This window comes from Pseudopipra pipra, chromosome 1 (assembly GCF_036250125.1).
Source record: "Pseudopipra pipra isolate bDixPip1 chromosome 1, bDixPip1.hap1, whole genome shotgun sequence".
Lineage (NCBI taxonomy): Eukaryota > Metazoa > Chordata > Aves > Passeriformes > Pipridae > Pseudopipra > Pseudopipra pipra.
In genome coordinates this window covers 139,751,983-139,779,376 of record NC_087549.1, presented here as the reverse complement: position 1 = coordinate 139,779,376, position 27,394 = coordinate 139,751,983, and the positions used below count along the sequence as shown (strand labels likewise).

Below are 27,394 nucleotides of genomic sequence, written 5' to 3'. Positions count from 1 at the left end.
AAGGAAGAATCTGTTCTTTTTGCAGGGAGTTGGGTGACAGATAAGCTCTCCCAGTGTGCGAAGCCTCACCCTCACCGAGTAATTCTTTTGATTAAACCACCTGTGAAGCAAAAGAGAGTCCTTAAAGATCTTATCTGATCACTGTGTTTTACATATATCACATTCTGTGCACATCCACACCTCTGTCCCTAATTGTTCAGGTGAAGAGGGGTCAGGGAATATGAGAATAAAATATACAACAAAGTCTCTTTTTTAAATTAAGTGAAATTCAGATACCACCTTAGGTCAAAGTGAACTCTGAGAATTTTTATCCTGAAAACAAAGCGGTATCAAGAGGTTCAGTTATCTATGTTCTACTGGCAATGTTATTGCAAGCAGAAAGGCAGTTTTTATTAAGCAAGTGAAGACAGGGATGTGCTGCCAGTGGTTTAATAGCTTTTCCCTTTAAAAAAAGATAGAAGACTTACTGTGAAATTGAATCCCCAACAAGGAGTTTAATATACCTTTCAAAATGTGGAGGAAAAAGCCTTTACTCCCAGGATGCAGAGCAGCAGCTAAAGGAACTTGGGTGGAACTGACGGACATCAGAGCTCCTTGGCACCATCACGTAGTCCAGACCTGCTGACAACACATTCACCTTCTGTAGCACCATCTGCCATGGGCTTTGATCACTTTACCAAATAACTTTTCCAGGACAAGCTTTCTGCTGCTAATGAGGATGCATCCAGCAGAAGAACAGGAACCCCAGTCAAACTCTGACAGCACTCCAATTACACTGGAAAAAGACCCAATCACAGATTTTTGCCCATAGAAGTATGTAAGGGCTTGTTAGCAAATCTGCCTGGCCAGGCAGAAGGAAGCTGTCCAGGGTGTTCAGAACTCTGAGCCAACATGCTAACTGACCTCCATGTGCCAACTTTAGAAACTCGGGAGAGAATCAATTTAAGTGACTTGCACCATCCTAGCTGTTGGTGCAGATGACTGTGACAGTACTATCCATGATTAATTTTCTTGTAGCACACAGTGAAAGGAAAGATGAGCCTAACAGATCATTCTGAGCTTTGCCATATAACAGCCCAAATTCTGAGATTTCAAACTGGAGCACAGAGACTGATCTTTGAGCGTGGTGCTGCATGCAGGTATAGATGGCATCCCTTGGCAAATGTTCTCTGGCACCTGTGACTAACAGGTGGTAACAAAATACTGTCACACATACTGAGTAACTGCTGGAAAGATAAGGTTGTTCAGGCCATGTTTGCAAACCTGCTGTGCAAAGTCTGGTATATGCATCCATCTAGTACAGCTGCACACAACCCAGGAGCTCCAGAAGGACCTGTCTGGGATGCAACAAGACTTGCCAGGATGTTCCTAGTTCCTGTGGGAGACAATTCATTCTCTAGAAAGTCCTGGACCAAGTGGGTTAGTGTCTTTATTAGGGAAAAGTGCTTTGGGACTTCCAGATTCTCAGCTATCTGGAGCCCTAAGTGGTAGAGTCTACATCAGTCCTTTCCCTCAGTCAGGTTCTCCAAACAAAAAGCCATAGTTGGGAAATACAGGAATCTGTACTGAAGAACATCTAGGAACAATTCCAGACAAATTACTACAGCAGGAGCAATACAGGCATCCAGGGAGGTTAGAAGAATAAAGCTGATGCCTAGAGCTACAAACAACTGAATCTTTTCAAGCATCTGTTCTAGTAGGAGACTGAAGAGATAGAAGATAGAAGAACATATCTAAAAAGAGCAATGTGTAACTGGAATCCAAAACTTCATCATAGCTGAAAACAGTATTTTTTGCAGAAGTCAACATATATGGATCTCAATTGCAAATGAAAGCTTTTGCTTGACTGACTGCAGGAAAACAACTGCCAAAGAAAGTTAGGCTAGGCAAAGAAACAAATTCCTCCTACATCAAAAGCTCTACTTCTTAAGATAAAATATAAAACAAGTAAGGAAACAAAAACACAGAAGAAACCTCTATATCATTAATGAGCGATGATGGGCAGAAGATGGGCTAGTGTCAATGAGATGGCACTTCGGCTCAGACCACTTCTCTGCAGGAAACTTTCAAAAGCCAATGCATTAACATCCAGAATTGCCTATCATCTTACATCTGTAAATGAGATTGCTTTGGTGAGGATGGAATATTTTTCCAGGAACAGCAGTAAGGATGACGCATTCACCAAAATATCCAGCTAAATTCCAAGAACAGACTTGATATTTAACTATACACACAGTAGTCATGTGGTAATTTAGAGTAAGTGGCTGCCCCTTACACACAGCAGACTCCCAAGTCCCCTGAAGCAACGTGACAGTGACACTCGGGGCACAACACTCCTTCCCTGCAGCAGAGAACACAGTATTGGCCACTGCAGCCAAACACAGCAACAAAGGACTCTGCCTTGGTAAGTTCTCAGGTTGTCATCACAGGCAAGGTGACACTGGAACAAACAGGTGACAAGACACATGGCACAACTACCCAGTATATTCTCATGTATCTCTGGGGATACTCCTGCAATGAAGCTGCTCCAAAAAGGAACGGATACTTTTTCTGAATGTGTTTTTAATTGCAACAGTAAAAACAGCACCAGCGTCTATCAAAAGGTAAGATGCTCCTACCAAAGGAGATGTAATTAATAAAACAAGTCTGAAAAGGAGGCTGCAGTTGACCCAGGTTGAGCAGTTGACCACAGCACCTTTGGATCAAGGCGAGGGCAAAATGGGAGTCCCTTGGATCAGTCATGAGGTTTTATAATTGTATTAAGCTTCTCCTGCTGTAGTCCTTGACCATACCACCACATGTGATAAAATATTGCCCCCAATGGCACTGCTTGCAGTATGATTGTACAGGCTCAGACAATCTCTTCAGTAATTCTAAAGACCATTTCTCTATTACACTAAACAGTTGTTTAGCAAATGCACAACAGGAAAACAATGAGCAACATAAGCAACAACAGTTCTTTTATCAATTTCTCATCACTTTTCCTCAACCACCTATATTTAAGTAATTAAAATAGAAAACACATCCCACTGCTCCAATAAACACCTTCTTAACACCTGCCTAGGAAAGGTTTGATCCAGGGCAATTTCACTTGATTTGACTTACAGGTGTAAAGCAATTCAATAAAGCCCCTTCCATTAAACAATGTGAAGGACAGTATCAGTTTCAGTATGGATAATTAATGACAAGCTGGTAATCTAGTAACAGGTCTCAGTGTACCTGCTTATTCCTTTGTTGTCCGGCTTCAGATATAAGATAGGAAGGAGAAAAATTGGTGCTTTTTCCCCCACCAAGCAGTCTACAGAGTGTCAGCTTCTGCTTGTCACTACAGAAACCACAAGTAAAATTAACTTGTGAAGCTCATTGATACAGGATGTTATAGAGGGCAATATAAGAATCAAAAGGAAACAAAAAGCTTTTTAGCTCACATAAATTAAATATATTTAAGTATATTAAATAGATGCAGCATATCTATTAAGATGGAAGCAACCTTTGTCTCAGCAAGAAACTAAGCAGCAAAATACCTGAACTAAGGACACCCACTGGGGAGAGATCCCTTGTACATCCACGCATTGCACAGGCTATTTCCCTGCACTTGGGTGACCTCAAGATAATGAGCACCACATGACATAGGATGTAAGGCAAATACGAGTCTCAGGGAGCCTTCTGTCACTCAGCTCTGGGTCTCTAAAAATGCAGATACAATGTATGTTCAAGATTACTCCCATTTTCTGAGAAAAATCAAACATTTGCGTGATATGAAACACAACAGCACATACTGGGTTAAAAAGTGAAGAACAATTACAAGTTCATCTATCCTGATTTCCCACTGTTGTTTTTAGTTAGGTATTTCAACTTGTTCCATTTGAAATGTCTTGTTAGGTCAGAGCATTCAGCTTCCACTGATGAAAACCTCATTTTTAAAAATAAATCCAAGCTCACTCAACACAAAAATCAAGTGACATTTCTGGTGCTGAAAGTATTTGTAGGAACAAAACACAGCATCACATGCCAACACCTTTAGCATTTTTTTTTTCAGTATATCCTCTACAATCTTTCCTACTTAACAGACTGCTGTGACATATACACCTCTGCAAATATTAAACTAGTACTGCCATCACTCCTGTTGTTTTTAAGCAAAGAAAAAGTCACATTTATTTTGTAGTAGCAATAGTTTCTTTTTTATTTTTAATATACTTTAGGAAACAATATACAAAGCTGAGCTTTGCCACCATTTTCAAACAGTGGGTTGCTCCAATTACACAAATTCAGCGTTTTGTGATGGTTAAGAACAGCAGTCAGCACCAGACTTAAACAGTTAGCTACAACACAAACATCCTTCGAAATGAAATGTCATAATATCAAGACAGGTAAACCAGGAGTTAACATATGACAACTTTCGGGGAGGTGTCTTAAATCATTCTTGTTGAATTTTATATTTCATTAAATATTTTATACACATTTTCCTGTTTACAAGTTTTAAACAAAACCTCCCTTGAGGAATTATTTAAGTACAAAAATGTTCAACAAGAACAGTTCTAATAAAGAGTCCCCAAACAGACCAAATTTTAATGTGTTGACCAAAGGAAATGAAAACCAGTGTTTCTTTGCTTTAACATGTTTATTACAACAGATACAATTCACATCTGACTAGCTTTTTTTTTCCTCTTTCCCCTCCCACAACCATGTTAACATGTTCATTGGGCTATTTCCTTATATTTGAGCAAGTAATGTACTTTCAGCACACATGCCCAGCAGTACTATAAGTCCATTCTTACAGGGTGCAAATGGAAATACGTTTCAATAATTTATACAAACAAGTGGGTTATGCTCAATCACTGCAATTTTAAGCTACTGTACACAGGAATGAAAAGATTATAGAAAAAGTGCCATAGCAACAGTGCCTTAAGAAAAGAGAAAATTAGAAGCATTAAAAAGCTGGTAAAATCAGATTTAGGATTTCATGGGGAAATGGAACACAGAAGATGAAAAACATTTCTCTGTAAAACAGAAATGGAGAAGCACTGCTCTTGACTCGGTGCAAGTGTGGAAACAGTTGTTTCGTGGTAATTTGTACATTGCCCAAACTGTTGCAGCCTTAGACACAGATCGCCTGGCGCTTGCATTGAATTTTAGGAAATGAAAGATCTTTGAACGATAAATTAACTAAAAAAAAAAAAAAAAAAGAAAAAAAAAGAAAAAAAAAAAAAAGAAAGCTAATTTTGCAGACAGGTTTACATGTAAGAGGCTAGGTATTTAGCCACCTCAGCATTGATTAGTTTTGGATGTCTAAGCTCTGATACACATGGCTTCCCATGGCTTCACTCTACAAAATATATTTACAACGTGAAGAATACATCTACAAGAAATCTACATTTCAAGGGTTTTACAAATCATTCTTGTATCTTTCCCCTGAATTTGACTCCCTCCTGTCCCCTTCCCCATGTCAACTTTTTTTTTCTGCCCAGCTCAACGGTCCAAAGTCTACTCAAATGCAGCTCAAAAGTGTTAAGACTGGGCATCAGTTTAATAGTTCCTGTACTCAAAACCATGTGCAATTGTTTACAACTTTTCACACCATGAAGGAATTCTGATTCTTTAGCTTTTCAAGTTCTTTAATTTGTTGCCTCAAAAATAGTATCCTGTAAGAGAAAAGAAATAAATTAGTATAAACATTTCCATTATACAGATATATTAAATAACATCTACACAAGTACTTCTACAGTCTCAGTGAAAGATACCAAGTTCTTTAGCTCCACTAATAAAATTCAGATATTAAGTTAATTCCCAACCTCTTCAATAACTTCCAAACATTGTATGCAGATGCACAGAGACCTGGTGTGTTTAAAACCTTAGTTCCAAAAATTAGGTTGCTCTATTTCATTATGCTTTTTAGGTTGCATATAAATATTCTATAAAGTCCAAAGCAACTTTAATCAATTAGGAAAAAGCATCCAATTCAAGAGACTTTTGTAGAACACTTTCCAAATATGTACCCAGTTCAGTAAAGATGAATTTTCTACCAAAAAGTAGGTGAAAAATTATTACAATAGACACACTGAAAAAGGCCATTTAACTTAAAAGGTATGGGCATGAAAAATATAGCAATCAACTAAAAAGAGCCTTTTCACATGCTGTCAGTTATGGTTAAAACAACGTATTTGCTTTGCCTAGAGATGAAATTCCTTCTCAGGAGAAATTAAATAGTTCTATTCTGTGCAAAAGTACAGAAATAATATCATCATTCAAATGTATTGCCTTTAATAATCCCATCCTTTGCGAAAGCCTTCCCCCATCAACTTGTTACTTATGCCACGTATTCCACATCTTTGGGATTGCAGCAAAAATAAAAGATACATGTTACCATAGATTCAAAGTCATAATAATCCTTATTCATTAAGGATACACAGTGTACAAGAAACAAGATGCTATTCACTGAGCTGAACAATGACATTTGACATGTTATTTCAGATCAAATGCTCACTCAGAAATGGAAGTGACACCTTAAGAAATAAACCCTGTAAGAAACCAAGCAGTTCATTAAATATACTATAAAAATTGTAATTTATGTAGTGAAGTTATGAAATAAAACTTCACAAAGAATGGATGTTTTCAATTCTTTATCAGGAAAGATTTACAAATATATTATAGCCTGCTTCTGACTAAAGGATTGCTTTACTAACTGCCAAAATGTAAGAGCTTCTAGGATAAAGGTAGCTATTTAGACATCATGCAATGCTATTAAGGCAGTTTCAAATACTAAATCAGAATCACTGTGTTCAAACTGCAGTGTGACCTAATAGCTGGGATGACATCACTCAGAAAGGAAACTGAGTACGACAGCAGATTCAGGATCATGACTACTGGTGAAAAGTTTGAGCATGTACTGTAAAACTAAAGTTTTCAGTCTTGCACAACAGTCTTTACAGCGTGGTTGTGTATCGCTTCAGTGATACACAAGACACCTGCTATTACTGACTTAAGAAGCAAACAAAGTCTACTTTGCTATAAGCAAGCATTAGCTTTCCCTTAGCTTGTGATGTAAACTACACCTGTTCAAACTTGCTCCAGCTTTAGACCTATTAGATGTCTCATATAACCTTCAGTGTTTCACACCAGCATAAACTGTGCAGATGTGCACCGATGTGGTCTGTGCATCGTGCACGGGCAGATATTCCAGAAGCATGCTGAAATACTGAGTTAGCCAGTTTTTTGTAATGCACTACAGTATCTGCAAAGATATTTTTCTCTGCAGGTGGAAACAGACACAGAAGTTGCATATCTGGTTCTATCCACTAGAGGCTAAGAGGTGTCTGTGTGGAGAACAGGTAGAATGTACACTGTAGACAGCTTGCAAATGTGGCAAGTACCAGCATATTTACAAAGTCACCAGCAAACAGAACTCATGAGAAACAATGCCAGAATGCAAGTTCTAATACCATCCTGAAAACTAAAGATAAATACAGAGCACACACTTACCTTTGCTCACGCAAAGTTGCTTGAATTTCACATACTCGAACTAAAGACCTTAAATTCTTTAATTCAGTACAAATTTCTGACATATGGACACTTCCCATGTTATGGGCTTCCTCACGTAATCTTGATGCCTGCAATGGTTACACATAAAGGTTAGGATTTTGAATCATGCATTGGAAACAACTGGCTGTAGCCAGAGGATTGCTGGATGAGTGTGCCTTGGAACAGCAAAGCACTCTAATTTCAAGAGAGTACTGAATCAGTACATTAAATTCTCTATAAAAGCCCATTTAGAATCATAAATTAACAACCCTAGATGCCAAGAAACTAACCCAGGCCTATGCTAAGGCAGGGATAGTTTAGATTTTCTTGGTCCTACCAAATGTTTACCTGACCATCTTGAAAGACAGTATGTGACAGGACTCTCCGTTTCCAAAGCAATTTGTTCAAGCAATTCAAACTCTCCATCCATTATTTCAATGGCAAACTTAAATCTCCCATTTAAGTTAACCCAAAGTGACAAAAGTAACTGAATGTCATCTACTTTCCAGCTACCTTATACATGAAAAAAAAACCCCTGCAACCCTCTTCAGGTGTTCTCTTCCAGACAAACTCGATTATTCCAATATCCCCACTTAGTCAACTGGAGACAGGTAGAAGTATAAATTTAGAGGGCATGACCTATTACCAATTCCCAATTTGTGCAGTCTTGTCACTGAACTGGATATGACTCCAGAGAACTCCTCAACAGCACCAAGGAGACCAGTATAATTACTCTGAGGTCCTGTGCAGTACACTGCAATAAGGAAAGGGAACTTCTTGCAAGTGGCACATGGCAAAAATTATTTCAAATACAGCCTTCCCTGCAGCATTACTGTTTAGCAATGTTATTCTCTGCTGTACTGGGTCTGGCTGGGACGGAGTTAATCTTCTTCATAGCAGTCCATGTGGTGCCATGTTTTGGATTTGCGACCAAACCAGTGTTGGCAACACACCAATGTTTTAGCTATTTCTGAGAAGAACCTACACAGCATCAAGGGTTTTACTGTCTCTCTCTGACCCTCGTCCACGCAGCAAACAGGTTATGGGTGGACAAGAGACAGGGAGGGAACAAAACTGGAACAGCTGACCCAAACTGACCACAGGGATATTCCATACCATACAATGTCATGCTCAGCAGTAAAACTGGAGGGCTGGCTGGTGGTGACTACTTTTGCATCACTTTTCCCCACCCTCTTTTACTCATCAAGCTGCCTTTACCTCAACTCACGAGTTTCCACACTTTTGCCTTTCCAGTTGTCCCCCACATCCTACTGGGGGAGAGCAAGCAAGCGGCTGTGTGGTGCTTAGCTGCCTACTGGGATTCATCCACAGCATCTGCTTAAGTACTTGTATACTTGTTTTTTCCTTCCCAAAAATAGTGTTATTTAGCACAGATCTTCATCAGCTTCTGGCATTTCTCCAGTTCAAAGCAGCACTTTGTGTTCTAATTCCCTACATTTAAAGTTTGCTTTTCTGGACTGTGTTAACATCCAGGAGTACCCTGGCCTCCAGTAGGATATCACTTCACATGTCTTCACTGCACAAGTCTAATTACTGGATTGTTTTTCAGTTTTCCATATTAACTGCTTTTTTTATGAGTTGTTTGAGATAACTGCTAGTGGTTCAAGAATTGTTTTAGGTACTAATTACTGCACAGCACATCTCTTCAAGTCTGCTGCTTTAACACATACCTGTCCTGGCTCATCTAATTTATTTACTTATTTATTTTTTAGTTTACTCTGGCATGTGCTCTTGTATCCTAATTTTAAATTACACTATGCACCTGGCATCTACCTGAAGAAACCAAAGCATTACATATTTTAGTCTTTCCACTTTGATCTCTCTCACCTTCTTCACTATGTAGTGCACCTATACTTTGATTCACTTTTTCTTTTATATCAAATATCTCCATTATTGCCTCAAGTGTTACTATTCAAAACTAGTCTATAAACAACACTGTCATGTGAAATAATCTGAAAGAGCAGACAGAACAATAAAGCACATAACACTTGGCTTTACCTTTACAAAGGTAAAAATATCCAACTGAGTACATGATTGCCTACCATTAGCTGAATTTTTTTATCTCTTTATTATCAATAAGAGAAAAAAAAACCTCAAAAACCTAAGCACTATATAAATCATATATGCCTGTGGTGCACCATTTCCTTAAACACACTCCACAGCAATGGCTCAGTGGTCTGACTCAGTGCAGGTTGGTAACATCTTAAAATTTTTAAAAAATCAATGAAAAGAAACAAGAATACCTAAACTGATACCTAATGGGGTATCAGTCTAGACTGTGCTTTTAAGAGTCATCTTGAAAGTTATCACCCAAAAGTCTCCCTACAAGTGTAGGCTTGTGCCAGCATGCAACCACTCTTCAAAAGACCAAAGTAAACTGGGCTAGGTAAGATTAATATCCCGAACAGACTGCACCAGACAGGGCAGCGGGTAAAAGGACTTGAACCAGGTTCAACAACCAAGAGAGTTCCTTTGAGTAAAACATTCCAAGCAGCTGACATGCATCCAGTTTCCCTATATTACAACAACAGGATAGGTTTCATGCAGTTAGTTATAAAATATGGATGGCAATTCTACTGGGTTTCCTATTAAGTAAAAATAGCCCAAATTCAGTCTGAGTTCTCCATATCATCTTAAAAATTGGGTACAACAAGCAAGGCAGAGTACCTTTTTCACTGTGTACAGCTAACAACTCAGTAAGTAAAACTGTGGAGTAGTCTCAAACAGTTTAACTCTGTCACCTAATTCATAACATTTCCCACATAATGAAAATATAATTATTAAAAAAATCTACTGAAATTCAAAAGCACTGGAACCTTAAGCAAGACTGAAAATACTCAACTGCTGAAAGGCAATCACATGTAAAACCAGCAGGTCTATTCTAATCTCTCTTCCTTCTCCTCTCTTCTGGTTAAGGACAAGCATCAGGCTTTTTTTTTTTTTTAAATACTTTTAATTCCTATAAAAAGCAACCTGAGTAAGAAAAGCAATTTTTAAGCTACACATTATGCACTCTCACAGGGAACAAAGTGCAAGTGAACTCACCTGCTTTTCTGCATGGTCTGCAGGCCAGCCTTGAACATGCTTGATAAGGTTTTCGTTGAAGTGTGCTGCTAGCGTAGGTGTCAATGAACAGGTGGGTCGTACAGATGGATTCTGTGGTGCAGGTGTTGAGTTTGATGCACTACTGCTAGAGGTATGATTTGGACCTGGTGATGGACTTCTTTGACTACTACAAGAAAGAATGAAAAAAAAAAAAAAAAAGGTGAGCATTTAAAAACATCTGTGACCCTACAGAGAAATAAACACTGAAATTCATTGCTTCCAGACACAAAAATACATAAACATTCAAACCTCAAGTAAATCCCTCTCGTAGACCAAACCTGTGCCACTTTTCTACAAACCTTCCACGTTTATGGGAACAGTTTAAGTGCTACAATTTAACAGCATTGGGTTTGTTCTTGTTGGTTGGTTGGAGTTCTTTGTTTGTCTGTTTTTTTAATAGTGGTGCAATAGTCATTAAGAACAAAGCCTAAGTCCTGATCTAAAAATACAGTCATATGGGATTTGAAGAGTAACCATCTACTACTAATGCCAAAACACAAATACCTAGATGGTTTTGTGACACTGTACATCCTCACTTAAGGCACTCAGGAGAACAGAAGTATCACAGGAGCAGTATGTTTGTAGACACCGACTTGACTGCTTTACTGGAACGTACTCACGGTAACAAAGGTGGTACCTCACAGTTACATATTCTTTGCCCCTACATATACTGAGAAATACTAGTATTAATTGTGTAAGTACTTACACATTACTCCTAACAACTTTCCCACTGGCAGCAGCTTTCAACACAGGCCATAATTACAGTCTGTTTCTTAAAACTTTCTATCACTTGCAGGCAACAAGTAAGAAAGTATTATGAAGGAAAACCAAATTTTAAGTGCCTCCTGATTCAGCATTCAGATTTTTAAGCTGTAGTTGAAAGTAGCCGAGGTCAAGGGCAACAAGGGCTGTACATCAAGGGCAAATGAAAAGTTAAGGAACAAGCTGGTTTGCCCCTCTACAAGGCAAGGGGATCTAGAGAAAAAGGACATGAAAAAGGCTAGGACAGTGCAACGTTTTTTTTTCTGCTGTGTTTTTATGGGTATGGTCTACCCTCAGACCTCCCACAGGTCCAAGCACATCAGCAGTCGGTGAAAACAAAGTATTACCTACAGCAGAGGACGAAGTCCAGGAGCAGTTAAGCCAAGAGGACACACGACCGTGAACCAGGCAGTAAGGCACCCAAGAGCAGTCAGGGAGCTGGCCAGTATAACTCAGGTGCTGCATTACCTTGAAGCAGCATGGGGAACAGGCAAGGTTCCAAATGTTAAAGCCATCTTTTAGAAGCACAAGGATGACAACCTGGGGAACTATAGGCCAACTGACCTCTGGGAAAGTTATGGAGCAAGTCTTCCTGGAAGGGGTTCCAGCTACATGAAAGACTAAAAGGCATTAAAAAAAAGCCATCATAGAGTTACCAGGGAGGTATTATGCCTGACCGACCTCACTGCCTTCTATGATGAGATGACTAGCTCAGAGGACAAGAGCAAAGCAGTGACATTGTTTCCTTGACTTCAGAAGGGCCTGTGCCACCACCTGCCAAGCTGTTCGCTTATCCAATCCACCTTTCATGTGTATGGTGGAGAAAAACTGGAGGAACTGCTGGGCTCAAAGGCTGCAGTCAGCAGTATGAAGACCAATCACAGGAGTGACTGATCAACACTGGGACCAAGAGTGTTTAACATTTTATTAAAACCCCAGACAGAGGCACACAGTGCACCTTCAGTGAGGTTGCAGATGACACCTGCTTGGGGGGAGCAGTCAGTCTGCTGGAGGGGTAGGCTGTTATTCAGAAGTACCAGAATGGGCAGACAGGAACCAAGTTCAAAAAAGGCAAATGCAGAGTCCTGCACGGGGGGTGGAATAAACCTGTGCAACAATACTAGAACAACCCACAGAACAGCACAGGCTGAGTGGGCAGAAAAGGACCTGAGGATCCTGGTTGACAAATTAAAGGTGAGTCAGGCCAAGCACATGCTGGGCTGTATTAGCAAGAGTTCGGTTGAAAAAAGCAATTCCTCCCCTCTCTTCAGAGCTTAGGAGATTCACAGTATCTGGAGCACTACATAGCAGGGAGCCCAAAACCAGACAAGAACTGAACTGCCACACCAGAGGAATCTGGCAGAGGACCACACAGGTGACTAAGGGCTGAAGCACATGCTGTATCAGGAGAAGCTGAAAGTTTATTCAGTCTGGAAAAGAGAAGGCTGAGGGGAAGGGGGTTGACGGATCTTCTTACAGATTTTTACTACTTGTGGGGAGAGCAGTCAGTCAGGCTCTTTTCAGAGATGCATAGTGACAGGACAAGAGGCAGAGACACAAGTTGCAGCAAGGGAAATTCTAATTAGGCATGAGGGAAAAAAAAAAATCACCATAAGGGTAGTCAAACATTAGAAGAAGATGCTTGGAGACATTAGCAATTCAAACTTGCAAGTCTTACTCTAAGTTGAGACTTAAGTAGATCATAACTAGAAGTGCCGTCCAATCTAAATTATTCTAGGTTTCTATGTACTCATACAGCATCAACATGGTGATGGTGCAGAGAAAGGCTACCTTTATTAATGAAGCAGAATTGAGGAATAACCTTCGATGCTTATTTACTCCTTAGTTCTAATAGAATTAAAGTTTCCCCTATGATTTGCCTTCTCTCCATTTATCAACCTGGCTTCTCTTACTCCTACTTCATCACTAAAAAACAAAAAATCAACCTAACACATCAAAAATGCTTCAGAAAAATTAATAAAATCTGTGTGTTTCTCAAAAATACAGCTGTGTCTTAATTATGACTAAAACATACTGTCACAAGATATCCTAGCACTGCTGTGTTAGCAGCAGGGGGAGCTACGAATGCAGCAATGGTACTTCCAAACTACCACTGTATTTTTGAATGCTTCACTAAAGGCAAATACCTGCCTTAGCTTAGTTAAAGACTGACTATACCACAGATAATGGAATGCCCCCAGAGAGGCAGTGTAAGATTACTCTGTTGTGTACAAGGGCATGAGGACAGGATGGTTCTGAAATACATTTTTACAAACTACAATATCTTACAACCTAAAAAAGATGGAATGAAACATGTTCTCCCTCCAGCACTTTTCCAAGACAAAGGAAAAATGTTCCCAGTCCTTTTTGGAAACAAAAAGAAACTACCAACCCGATGAAACTATTAATTATAGAAACAGTTTCATTTTTAAAGCAGCCATAATTCATGGCATGTCTTTGGAATAATCTCTAACAGACAGACTCGCTGTATGCCTGCATTGTGTTAACTTCCTAACTTGCATGGCTGAAATGTTCACAACTTTAAAGTCAGCAATAGCTACTAAGTTATTTTTTTAGACAGTGTTTCCTCCCCAACAAGTTAAAAATAATTTTATCTCCATTCACTTCAAAATTTTAATAATAGTAAGAGCAAAGGGAATGTACTTGTGATTAACTTCTGCACAATTAATCTGTATTTAATGTGCAGAAAAAGGCAACCTTAATTCACAGAGCTGAAAAGATTTTGGACCATCTGTCCATAGTTCAGGTTGCCAAGCTGTTGTTTACTCCTATACAAGTAAAAAACATTAGCCCCCAAGAGCAGTCCTGAATCCAACTGACTGCTTTCACCTCCAAAGGAATAATCTGTTCTCTATCAATTCAGAAATACTGCCTGGACACAGGAAATCTTTTGCAGAAAGTAAATCTACACCTGAGCTGGTCCACTTTCATTCAACTCCACTGCACTCAAGAGAAGAAAATACAAGTTGCACAGGTTTTTCCAAGTCATCCAGTTCCCTAATCTTCCACTTTTTGCAAATGAGGCACTTCCAAAGCAAACTGAAACACATGAACTCATGATGCACAATATACCAGTCAAAAGGTGTATTGATTTGATACAGGATACAATACTCACACTGTCACAGTATCTCACACTGGCCTGCACTGCCTCCTGTGCTGCCTCCCCCTCAACTACGGGATGGTTCTACCTGCAAGACCCCCCTGCTGCAGCAGTGCAGCTGCTGGGACTAACTCAGCTCTCTCCACCAAAATGCTGGGGCCAAATGGAGCAATGGTTTGGAAAGGGCCAGCAGATCCTTAAAGGGAACTCACTGTGGGTAAGGGTTATGCCAGAGTAGAAAGTCCTGTACTCAGGAGGGTGGGCTACGGATTAGCAGGCCAAATGCCCACCAGTATCAACTCACACAGACTCCAGGCCATGGTGAATGTTTCCAAGGATAAGACTATCTTTCTGAGGACCATTTCCTATGGGGAAAGGATGACAAGCAAAGAACAAAAGGGTCTGTGACTGAGAGCTGTGCCCCTAAACCTCACCACTCCTCATAAAAAGGTTTAGAGTGCTGCAAAGTATAATTTTACTTTTGGTACTGTAATTTGAAAAGATTTAAACATCCATAATTCCATCCTTAATTACTACAGACTGGAGTTGGTACACTTTGTCTTTATTCTCTTCAAAGAGATAAATGAGTTGTAGGTTTGTAACCTGAAAAAGATTGGAATCAAGTGTCTGTAAAACAGCTAACATTAAAAACTCAAAAAATTCTGACTTGCTTCCATCCTCAAACTCATCAATATCACAGGGTCTCCAGTAAAGCCAGTTACTGGGACACAACTGCCAAGCAAACAAAAACCCAACACCTCAAAAATCCCAAAACACAAACCAGATCCCTTCTCCCCACAAAACAGCCAAAACCAACAACGATTTGAAAATCTAACAATAAGTTAGTGCATTGATGATACACAGACAAAGGTCCCCTTTGTTATTAGTCCCAGAAAGGCAGATAAAAGGACCTCGCTATTTTATGATCTGGAAAGCACCACTGTGTAGCTTCAGGTATGCTGACAATGAAAGAGTGATGTTTGTTTGTTTGCTTTTTAATACCATACCCCACACCTTATTCAACCACTTTTAAAATGCAGCTTTTAAGTGCAACACCTTGTGGATTTACAGTCAACCTGCAACTTCCTCGTGCCACAGTTCTAGACTGTAACTCCATCACAAAAGGATCTTATGACAGATCTTTGATTAAAGCCCCTGGAACCAATATCATAAAATGCACAGCATCCAACACTACAAAGGGCCCACCTTCCCCCAAAAAAATTTCAAACAAGATACAGATTCTAAACCCAGATTCTTGTAAACCAGTGGTTAAACATTCGTATCCTGCAACATCTGAATATGTTGCAATGTTGACAACAAAGTCTGGCCAAGGAAAAGCATTTGTGGAACTTACTTAATTTTTAATGTTTTTCACTAAAGCAGCAAAATCACTTGATAAAATCACAATACAAGGAATCACTCAGCAAATCCTCTGACTCCAGAGTGACAGGGCACAAATATGAATTCTATTTTGCTTCTATGAATGGAACTCTTGTGGTTATCCTAAAATGGAGAATCTACCACATTATTTGTAACAAAGATATTTAGCTGCATCCTCTCAGTAGCAACAGCATTAAATCGTATGTTCAATAAACAGGCCAAAGAAGAGTCCACTGACTGCAATAAATACAACACACATTGATCCAGAGGAAAAAACTGAGGACAGAACAGAAGTGTTTCAATGTACCTTGAACGCTGAAGACTTCGTGGAGAGGCAGGTTCATGACCTGCCTGCTTGTCAGCTATTACTGGCTGCTGAGGTGCTGCCTGGGAAGCTGGTCCTTGTTTAACACCTGGAGTAGCAACCTGCAAAGTTCAAGACTTCATTAGATTTCCTCCACAGTAAAGAGCAAGCGTTAAGAACCAGAGAAAACCAGGGAAATTAAAAATTACAACACTGGTGGGGCTTTTTATTATACAAGGTCTTTTGTTGATAGAATTTTTATTCTCTTCATGAGGTGGGTTTTTTTTGAAATCATCTCTAGTTCCACAGCTGTGATAGAGAGCTTTTTTCCTAAAATAGAAAGAGTACTTAATAGACATAATGGAAGCAAATTTAGATCATCTGACCTGTCAAAATACTGCAAGTTTATCAGGTAAAATAGTTCAACTCAATATCGCTTTTGACCATATCTTCCAGCTGAGAACCAAGTTCATTTTCACCTTTGGAAGAGGTGTCCATTATCCGAATAAAAATTTTCACTTAAAAATTTAAGAGTTTCCTACTTCAAAATACATTACACAGTGCCAAGAGCAGAATTACATCACAACCACATTATAACATCTCTACCAGAAATGGAAAAGAAAATCGAAAGAATATTTATCAGTCTGCTACTCCCCCCTGTTAACTGTTCTGTCAGTTCTCAACTCATGAATGACTAAAAAAATAGTCACCAGTAGCTTCTTGCTTTTCCTTTGTAGAGCACATTCAGTACAAGAGACTGAGACACCAGCAGTGAGATACAGACCTTTCATCTGTGAATTTCTGAACTATAACTGGATGAAAAGTTTGGGGATACACTAATGTCTAAGTTACAGTAAATGACGTTCAAGATACTTGTTTTTGCCCAATGCTTTTCATATCTCAGTCAATTTAAAGTACGTACAAGAGAGGATCAGATTCAAAATTTATCCCCCACTCTGCAAAACCAAGCTAACAATTTTGAGAGGGAGGGAGCAAAGAAAAAAAATGGGTTCCAGTGCTCCATGAAGACAAAAAACAAATCATGCAGCCTGTCTGGCATTTGCTGACATCAAGTTGGTGTAGATCACTAACTACTGCTCACCTGAACCTCCAGAAATTCTCTGTTTCAGAAATAGACTCCTGTTAAACAGACCATGGCAAGCCAGACAATATCTGCTGAAGTAAACTTAAGACTTAACTTGATTTATTTAAGTACACTTGGAATCTTAATGTAAATTCAAACCTACTTATATGTCTATGAGGAAAAGTCACCTTTTAAAATTATCATCAGAGTGAAAGTGTGTTCTTTCTGGCTTTTAGATTAATAGACATATATTAAAAAAAAGTCTGAATAGTACAGGAAAAGGTCACAGTTCTAGAAAGACAGAGCAAGACCAGTGTAAGATTACTCTGTTGAAACCAACACAACTATATAGTTGAGGGGGGTGAAACAGTAGCAGTTCCTAAACTGATTTATGAAAACAGACTACCCAAGTACCTTTATGAAATGTATGACATGAAGAGCTTTGCTATCAGTGCCTGAATTTTGCTCAGCTTGTGAGCAGATATTAACTATCAAGGCTGTTCAAACAGAAGGAATAATTTCAAAAGGAAAGTCCGTCAGAGATAATAGCATCACCTTGCAGATCCAAACTGGAAAAGCAATCACCTCCTTAGGTGGTAAAAATAAAGAAAATGGATTGTAAAGAAAAACTGGGATTTATGAGACAAAGCAGCCACAAAAGCTCTTAACTATTCCATGTTTTCCAACTGTTTGAAAGATGTAAATATGTATACCAGAAATAGAAGAACAGTAAGGGCTAAATAAATTTAAAAAAATACCACAAGCAATATTCTGAGTTTGACAGGTCTGTGTAATGTGCTTTACACAGTTATTATGCAGAAATTCAGAGCAGTTTCTAATCACACAATACAGGCCCAGCTAAAAAGCAAAATGTGACACCCAGGATCCTGAGTCTGTGACACTCAAGCTGCCGTGTGCACACAACACACCTCCATCCAGACACACGAGCTTGAGCTTAAAAGCAGCACTGACGTGTTCAAGCAGCCCTAAGTAACAGAGCCAGCCCAAGTATCTGTGCATCTGGCACTGGGCTCTGCTTGCACAGTGCCAGTCCAACCTTGTCTGCCCTAAGCCCATGGGCCTGTGCTCTGAAACCAAGTGTGTCCTGGCACAGCACCACATCTTGATTAGGCATAATTTACTCAAACTCTTAGAACAGGATAAGCTAGCCTGCCTGACATATCTGAAGGACTACTAAAACAGACATGCTCACACTGGAGCTATCACCACCTAAGTTCTCATCTCAATCCCATCTCATAGAACTGAATTACACAAATACAAGAACTATCAAGACAGTTCTTTCCCTAGTAAGCTGGAAAAGTATGTGCTACTGAACCAAAATTTATTACTTCTGGGACTAACACACAAACAATTCATGTTAATACTTCAACAGCTCTGTTAGCAGCAGATTTGAGGAATATAAAACTCAAGAAAAGATCCTGCTGTCAAGCATTATCACTAATTCTATTTAGCTATCTGTGAAGCTACTTGAGGTAACGAGAAAATTGAAAGCTTTTATGGTTATGGTATCTCAGGATAGTAAGAGTTATAACTTCTTTGCAGAAGGATGAAAATAAAAACTTGCCAGTGTCTATAATAACGAACAACAGTCCATCAGGATTAACAGCGTTCTGCATCAAAAACATTACAGCTCAGAATGAGTAACTCGGGAATTTACTACAGTTACCACTTTGATTGCAAACACATTATACCTGCTTCAAAAATAAACCAGATGTGCAATCTCACCTCACTGAAGTGCAATCTTCACAAAAAGGTGGATCACAATATAATAATTTCAAAATGTGCCACTGTATGTCAAAATACAGCTATCACCACTTTCAGAAGAACTTCTATATATGTATCAATAAAATACAGAATACCCTATTTTAAAAATACCAGAAGTGAAACCCTGCATGCCAAGTCACTTAACTACAGGCAATCACAGCTCTTGCATGAAAGTGGAGATTCTCATATCAAAACAAAAAATAACCAACACTATGTTGTTGTTTTGAGCAGTGGTAGCCTTGCTGCAGTTACAACTCGTATCAGCTCGTCTCAAACCTGCATTTAGCATTTAAGTTTTCTGCTTCTACTGAAAACCTGAGGGAAGGCTTGTGTGTCCAAAAGCATATTCAATTATATAGTTGGCCTACCAAGACAGATTAGCCCTACTTAGAACACTTGGCTTGCCTTCATTTTCTCTTAAAGGTGCAGTTTCCTATCACTCCACCTACTTCACAGGTACAATGCTGGCCTCTATACTGGGGAAAAGGCAGCAGGTTCAAGATTGCATGCACAGTTCTAGGAAAACACCTGTAGCAGGATGGTAAATACTAAAGAATCTAAATTCAAAAAACAAGATTAAATAGGGGGGAGTGGGGGGTGGAAGGGGCTGTCCTTCCTACAAGTTTTCTTTCAGAACACACTGTAAATAAAGATCTCAAAGGATAACACTTTTACCATGTTTACAGTGTAGCTGATAATCAAACTTCATTTATACACAGATCCAGATCTCTGCCTTGTAGAGACCAGAATAGATCAATTTCCAGTTAGTGACAGTAAATAACTTAAGAAGATCCTTCTTCATATCTCAGGATTTGAAAGTGCCAAATATCTTGAGACTGCTATTTGATAATTTCATTACTTATCACCTAGCTGTGGGATGTGAAGACATAGACTAAGGATGTAATCCAAGGGCAGAAACAAAGACAACAACCAGGATTAGTACACACAAAGCTTTAACAATTCATTGTATCATTGCCAAACACAAGAAACTGGGAGAATCACTTGGTTTTCTTTGTACCCATGACAAAAAATCAAATGTAAGGAAATGAGGCATTTTGACTAAAATGAGGAATGCAATGTGTTCTCCTGAAGATAAAAGTACACCTCAAAGGCCTTCAAGACATGAGAGGTTCTCTTGTGAGAAGAAATTTAAAAAAAAGACACATTAGCTAAGCAGAGGTTGTGGTAGGGAACAGGGATTTTAGGCAGGGGAGGAGGAGTGTCTCACCCTAAAGTCTAGAGTCATGCTTCTTAGGAAAAACCTTAGGAGCTATTTTATGTTAACTTCAATGTATGTTTCCCAGTCACTGATCCAATTAAAGAATTCTGAATGAATGGGGATGAGGGGGCAGGAAGAGAAAGGGACATCATGTTATTGACCTGTAAACACCTAGAACATTTCTAAACCAAATTTGAGACTACATCAAATCAACTTCCACAAGAATTTCTCTCCCATTCTAAAAATCTTTTATTGGCTAAATTCTAGAAAATTGTATCAGCTGGTGCCTTTGAATTATGTTTTTTGGTTTTTGTATGGATTTTGTTAAAATACTGATGCCTTGATAGTATCTGCAGACAGCATCTGAAGCCAGCACAAAAATTTCTTCTAGAAAAGAAAAGTGTACTAGAATTTCATGCTGGAGTTGCACTGCCAAAATACAGTCAAGTAGTCGCTTCCAGTTGTTTCCTTTGGGAAAGACAACATACAAATTTTATCATCCTATATAAAACTGCTAGCACATGGATATGTAGGAGCAATGCTTAATATTATGTACAATAATTTCTTACTACCACATGGCAGAAACGAAAAGGATCTCACCTTCTGCTGGGATGATACCGGTGGCGTAGTCATCAAAGGTTTAAGTGGAACAGTGTTAGTCTGTGGCGTGCTTATCCTGGGAGATACGTATGATCTTGGTGATGAGGCATCAGATGTTAAAGACATTGGAGACTGATTAGATGGCTGAGCTGTAAAGGAAGGAAATTCTTTTAAATAAAACCATGTCCTATCTTATATGTGAATTAGATTTTCTTCCGGTACTTTGGAGTATGCTGTATTAGGTAACATACAAACATGTTCATCTTGACATGGCTGCAGGGTGAACAACTGGAACAAATGTTCAACAACAATCCTAGCTAAAGAATTGTTTTCCCCAAACTCCTAAAACTTCAGGGAAGGGGGAAAGAGAAGAAACTATCAGGCAATGCTTTTTACACATGCAGAGACTAAATTATTTGCGACTCCTATTTTAGACTGGTCAACTTAATTTAACTGAAAGAATCCATAAACAGTTTATCTAGAAACCTATTTACCCATTCTAGGCATCCACCAACAGTTCCCCAGCCATGGTTAAAAATTAGCATTAGTAATACTGATTACCTACTCAATAAGATGACTGCATTTAGTTTAAGTTTCTAGCTTTACTAAGTTACGAGGAGAACATACTGAAGATATCTGAAAGAATATCTTGCCTGGAAGCCAAAAAAAATTTCCCACCAGACAGAACAAACTTTCTTTTAAGAATTTAAGGCCTCCTCCAAGAGTCACAGTTGCACAGTACTACAAGAAGGGTGTTCAAAGAGTTGTGTTTTATACTGAACATCAAGTAACATCTAATTAATGTCCAAAATAAATTGAGAGGGCCTTGCACAGGTTTCACATTACTCATATAGAGTTAGTTAACATACAAAGAAAATCCCAAAAGGCAAGACAGGGAAGCAGATTTACTTAGTTGTGTGTCAGCTTCCCTGCTCCCCAGGTAATAATTTTTAACCTATCTTTGGAAAAAGAAGTCATTCAATATCCTCCACACACGGTGGCCAAAGATACAAAAACAAACAGCTTCTACAAACTTAAATTGTATCAGCCTTTTTAAAATGCAATGTAACAATTTTATGTAAGTGAAAAGAAGACTGAATACCTTGCGTAGACAGTTGTGCAGCTTGAGAAATTAGGGAGGTGATATTGAAAGCAGATGGTCCAGCAGTAAGAATTTTATGGAGTATAGACTGCAGAGAGGCTTGTGTCACAGCTGCTGTTAGAACTGAAAACAAACGTTCTGTTTTACTGACAATTCTAGAACATCACTTTAAACTGTTCAAATTGGCTCATTACATTTAAACCACATTTTCTTTCAGGTTTTGTTCCCATATCCACAACGACCAAAGATCTACCCGATCTATTTTTCAATGACTTGAACTCAAGATGACTTGGAATGCCAAACAAGTCCTTTATTTAGTAGTTTTATCTTTGAGACATGCAAGTAAAAAAAATTCTTTTAAAAGTAACTTTGATTCTTCGGCTTGACCCTGTGGACCAAAAATAATTCTTGTAAACACCAAGAGAACATTTGTTCAATTTACTACTGTAGTAAGCATAATGTGTGGGGGATTTTTTTACACTAAAATAATTTTTAAAAAAGCAAAAAGCAGTATCACTTTAACCCAGTAAAAGAGATGGGGGGCAGACTTTCTGTTCAAGGGGTAAAGAAGTATCTTTCCAGTTAAAAATCTGTGTTTCTTCTTAAAAGCAAAACAAAAAACCCTTATCTGTTCTGAGTTTAGCTGTCCCATGTCATTCCTCCCAGTAAAAAAATCAATCACTTTTAACCATTTTAAAACTGCACTACACAGGAAGATCATCTTATAGGATGAGCCACTGAGACTATGAACTAACCATGAGCTTCTGAACTAATCTTTCCAAAAAGATCTACAGGCTCTGTGGGATACTTCCTGAACATACAATCCACCCAAGCACAAATCTGAAAAAACTGACTCACCAGCACAAGCACAGAATACCTCTGAGTCATGTGCACAGTAAGGGCAGCCCTGCCGTGCAAGGTGAAGTCACTCTGCCCACGTGGACCCAACCAGGCCCTCATCCCACCAGAACAGTTCTTAACACTCTTGTTCCAAGACAGACACAGCTGCTGCTGAGATATGGCAGGCAAAATGACTAGAAATTTCACTTGGCAGCTCTCTAATAAAATACATTTGGAGTCTTGACTGGATCTTTCATTTTTCAACCACGGTAACTCCTACTTCTTTTAGACTTTTTTTTTAGTGCACTACAATTTTAAAAGTTTCTCCCTGCACAGGAAAAAAACCAAAACAGTAATCTACTCACCTATTAGTACTGAATGAAGCCAGAACATTTGCTAATTAAAAGGCAGCAAATGAGAGCTTTTTCTTATAAATAACTGCAATGTACAGAATATTTTGTACATATTTTGACTGTCATGGTTTGCACTTTTAGAAAGTTACTTAACTCTGGGCACTATATGTAAATGTTTTGCTTCCAATTACAAACAGTGATCTATGCACAAGTTCAAAGAAGCAAACAAAAAATCCCACACCACTTTCTTCATCAGTAACCTGCCACATGCAGACACCACATCAGATAAAATTGCATTCTAATTGCATCAACTCTACCTCTTCTTGCAGCAAAAGGCATTATAGCTAAGTGATAAACTGTCTTCTAATAAACTAGGCCAATGTGACAAAAATCTAAGGGATACACTGATTACACATACAAAATTTAACTTGCTAGCACAGTTGCTGATATGCTACTTTTATTCAGAGGCTAACTTGTTATGCTAAAGAAAAAAGTTGTTAGGCAACAAGATTTAAGAATCCCTAGAAGTTTCAGTATTTGCAAACACACATTAATAGAACAGCAGTGCAAACTACAGAAAACAAAGAACAGCACACGAAACAAAAGAACAAAGAGCTTTAACGAACTTTTGTGCGGCAGACGAATGCTGACACAGCGATTAAGTCACCCATCTCAATTAGACTGCTCATGTACATCAACATTTATTAATCTGAAAACCTGGAGTGTTAAAAAAGTCTAACTAACAAAACCAATCCCCACTTTACCTTGGGATTCATTTATGCACTTTTCAATTAAAATAAGGCTTTCATTTACTAGAGCTTGGCATCCAGTAATATACTAACACGTGTGAGAGATTACATCGACTTTAAAGAATCCTTACCTTCATTGATTTTGGATATATCTACGCTAGAATTATTAAGCTGCAAGGTTGCTTGCAGAGCAGGCAGCAGCTGTCGAAGGAGATTTGGGTCCTGAAGTAATGGAGGAATTGGTGATTGTGGGACAGGTGAAACAGGAACTGTAGGAGCAGATGAAGCAGGCGCAGAAGTTGGATTCAGTCCAGAAGCAGAAGATGTAGAAGGAGTTGTGCAAGAATGGGATACAGACTTGTCCACAGATGCAGACTCTGAACAGAAGATAGACAGTATTTTTCATTTTCCTCAATACAACCTGACAACTTCTTACTAATACAACATTCATATTAAATATAGAAGAGTAAATGCCTAACTACAGTTATAAGAAAAACACCCACATCATTATTAAAAGAAGATATTTGATATCTAGTGCAATTTACGCTACTGGACCTAATATTTATTAGGAATGCACACACACAACTTTTCCACTTCAACATACTGGACAGAAAGCTGCCAGTATTAAAAACGGGACATTTTTCCCCTAGCTTTTAGGATGAAGGCAGGCCAAAAATTCCTTGGCCATCTTTTTCTTTTACTGTGCATTTACTCATATTCTACATTTTCACTTATGATTCAATCTTTCTTTGGAAAATATACTATGAACAAAAACCTTATAGCTCATAGACTTCACATATAAGCTACTATGTCAAATTTGAGGGAGGGTATAAGTCATGCTTCATTTATTAAGAGACCAGACTACAAGAAGTCGCAAAATAAAGACTAGGTCTCATACAAAATCCAGCTACACTGCTGAGGATTTAGACAGGAAAATGAGCTGTACTGGAAATGTAAAAAAATGTGCTGTTAACATCCCCACAGCAGAGTGGAAAAATATCTAAAAATGTATCTTCCCATAATTAATTTTTAACTTGTCAGCTTCTCGTGAAGCATCAAGACCTATATCCCTTATTTTATTAATATCATTTTAGCAAATATCACCACTTATTATCCACAGAAATAGGTAGTACTTAAATTCAATTGTACTGTACAGCAATTTGTTCTGATTGAGTTATTCCATTAATTTTGAATTTGACTTCCAGTTAACATAGGAGTTGCTCCTCCATTCCAGTACTGTGAGAAATTTCTTCAATTAAAGTATTTCAACTTACTATAGGTGTACCATCAGTGATTTAAAATATCCCTCCTTTAAGAAGCCTGGTCCACTGTATTTCAATCTTAGCTCCCCCTTCTCTCATCCTCATTAAACCCTCAGAGATGTCTGCCCCCAAACAAGCTGGATGCTGAGAGTAAAGCTATGGATCCAAGATCTCACCCAGGACGTTTTCCCATAATATTGAAGAGCTGGATTTTAAACCCATCTCAAATGGGCAGAGAAAGTCAACTTGGATATTCCACATTTCAGGTAAAAATCCAAATGAAAACTAAACTGGCTGGGAAATTCTTTTACTTTAAAGGCATGCTTGTTTGTTTTCCTCTGAAGATACAGTCAAGGTAAGAAGATGCTGACTTTACTAATAAAGAAGTCAGAAAATCTTGTTTTGTTTTACTACCTAAGAATAAAGTGTTACAAAATTTCTAACAGCTTCAGTTTTCCCAATAACCTTAACTGAAACTTTTAAAACTAATCTGGAGAAGAACCCTAAAAAAATAAACATAAAATATTATAGAAGTGAGTATCAATATGTAAATCCAATGGGACTAGAAATCTCAGTGAAAAGAAAGGGGATTTCTGCTTCCATGCAGTCACGGTATAAATAGTTTACAAAGGTCACGAATACTCCAGAAAACTTTTTCCAGAGAAGTAACTGAGAAATCTGAACCAGAAAAAAGCCACTGAAGAATCCAAATTTGAGAGCTCGCAAGGATGCAACAGCCAGAGCACAAACACCCATTTTGAAGCTACAGGTAAACTTCTGGAAAACATGTGCCCTTATCTAATTACAGGCTCCTCAGGGCAAGGGGTTGGTTCATATATCTGTTGAGAGCACCTGGTCATTTGGCCAAGAGCTTTCTTAAGAATAACTTACAAAGAGACAAGAGGGGTTACAACGACTGAAGATGGGGAGGGAACAGTTACAAAATTTCTGCGTGGTTTTCAGTAACACGTGAACTAGGACAGCTGATCAGGTATTAGCCCTCATTAAAACAGTAAGTCATTAGTAAAAGTCTATGTTAAAAGCTATTGCATATAAAATCTTATAGTGTCCAAAGTAAATGTTAAGACAACTGCAGGTCAAGACACATCTAACAAACATGAATCTTATCATACTAAACACAAACACGTGGAATTTAAATTGAACTTGGATCCGCCATAGTCCAAATAAGGACAGGATGCACTGGCAAACAAAAGCAAGAGAAATAAGCACAATGGGGCACGTTAGTACTTATATACACACAAACCTCCTACTCTACAGTTTTAAGAACCTTACAAAAACAACTAAATAAAAAACCCCAAACAACAAAATATCCTCATTTCAAAACAAACAAATACTGAGCAACCGCCAGCACTAATTTCAAAAGGTATTTAATGTAGTTAGGCTTGTCTTCACAGTTAAATATTGAGTTATTTTAAGTAAAGAAGCAACTCAGTGCTATGTTATTAATTCACATAAGCAATACCTGACCCTCAAACCACACCAATGCCAAACAGCTGGAAGTGTTTTTCACCCACGCTGCAGCTCTGAACAGAAAATACAATAAATCAACAGCAAACTCAAGCTAACAATGCAGTGAAGACAAACCTTAAGCCCAGTTCTGGGTATTCACTCATTTCTTGAATAACAGAACTCAAAACATGTCACTCAAAATGACTGAATTCCATGAGGTCTGTAAAAGCACTTTAGCTTGGATGAGTTTCTATGCTACAAAAATCCACAATGAACTACCTCAACTCAATAAAGTCCAGTTATTTCTTTTAGACAATATGGAGACACTATTCCATACCTGTATTATTGTGGGTATTTTAAGTATGTGTTAAAATATATCTGTGAAAGGTATTTTTTGTACAATCACCCACATCAAACACCTAAAGATGCAAAACAAGAACGGTGTTTAACACTAACATTTCAATCTTTTGAGATGCTTTACAACACAAAACCAACAGCCTAAATGTTATGAAAAAATACATACTCTATTATCATGACTATCTACATGTATATCACATAATAACTCTGTTATTTAACATTATAGAGGATGCAGAGTACAATAACTGTCCAAAGCATCACTACACTACATAAATTAAGTAATTTCAGTTATTCATAGTAAAAATAAAACATATAAACTTGTTTCTGCCAAAAAAACCTGTAAAAGATATTTGTGAAAATAC

At 38.3% G+C, this 27,394-nt stretch overlaps 1 protein-coding gene across 1 annotated transcript in view; it reads right to left on the bottom strand.

Moving 5' to 3' along the window:
• Nucleotides 1-4,602: 4,602 nt before the first annotated feature.
• Nucleotides 4,603-27,394, bottom strand: part of WAC (WW domain containing adaptor with coiled-coil) — a 55,952-nt gene continuing 33,160 nt past the window's right edge. The window contains exons 8-14 of the mRNA XM_064636392.1: nucleotides 24,075-24,320; nucleotides 22,002-22,124; nucleotides 20,900-21,048; nucleotides 16,215-16,333; nucleotides 10,585-10,771; nucleotides 7,480-7,607; nucleotides 4,603-5,642 (exon numbers count right to left, since the gene is read on the bottom strand). Coding sequence (XP_064492462.1) covers nucleotides 5,573-5,642; nucleotides 7,480-7,607; nucleotides 10,585-10,771; nucleotides 16,215-16,333; nucleotides 20,900-21,048; nucleotides 22,002-22,124; nucleotides 24,075-24,320 — 1,022 coding nt within the window. The 3' untranslated portion in view covers nucleotides 4,603-5,572. The remainder of the gene's footprint in view (nucleotides 5,643-7,479; nucleotides 7,608-10,584; nucleotides 10,772-16,214; nucleotides 16,334-20,899; nucleotides 21,049-22,001; nucleotides 22,125-24,074; nucleotides 24,321-27,394) is intronic.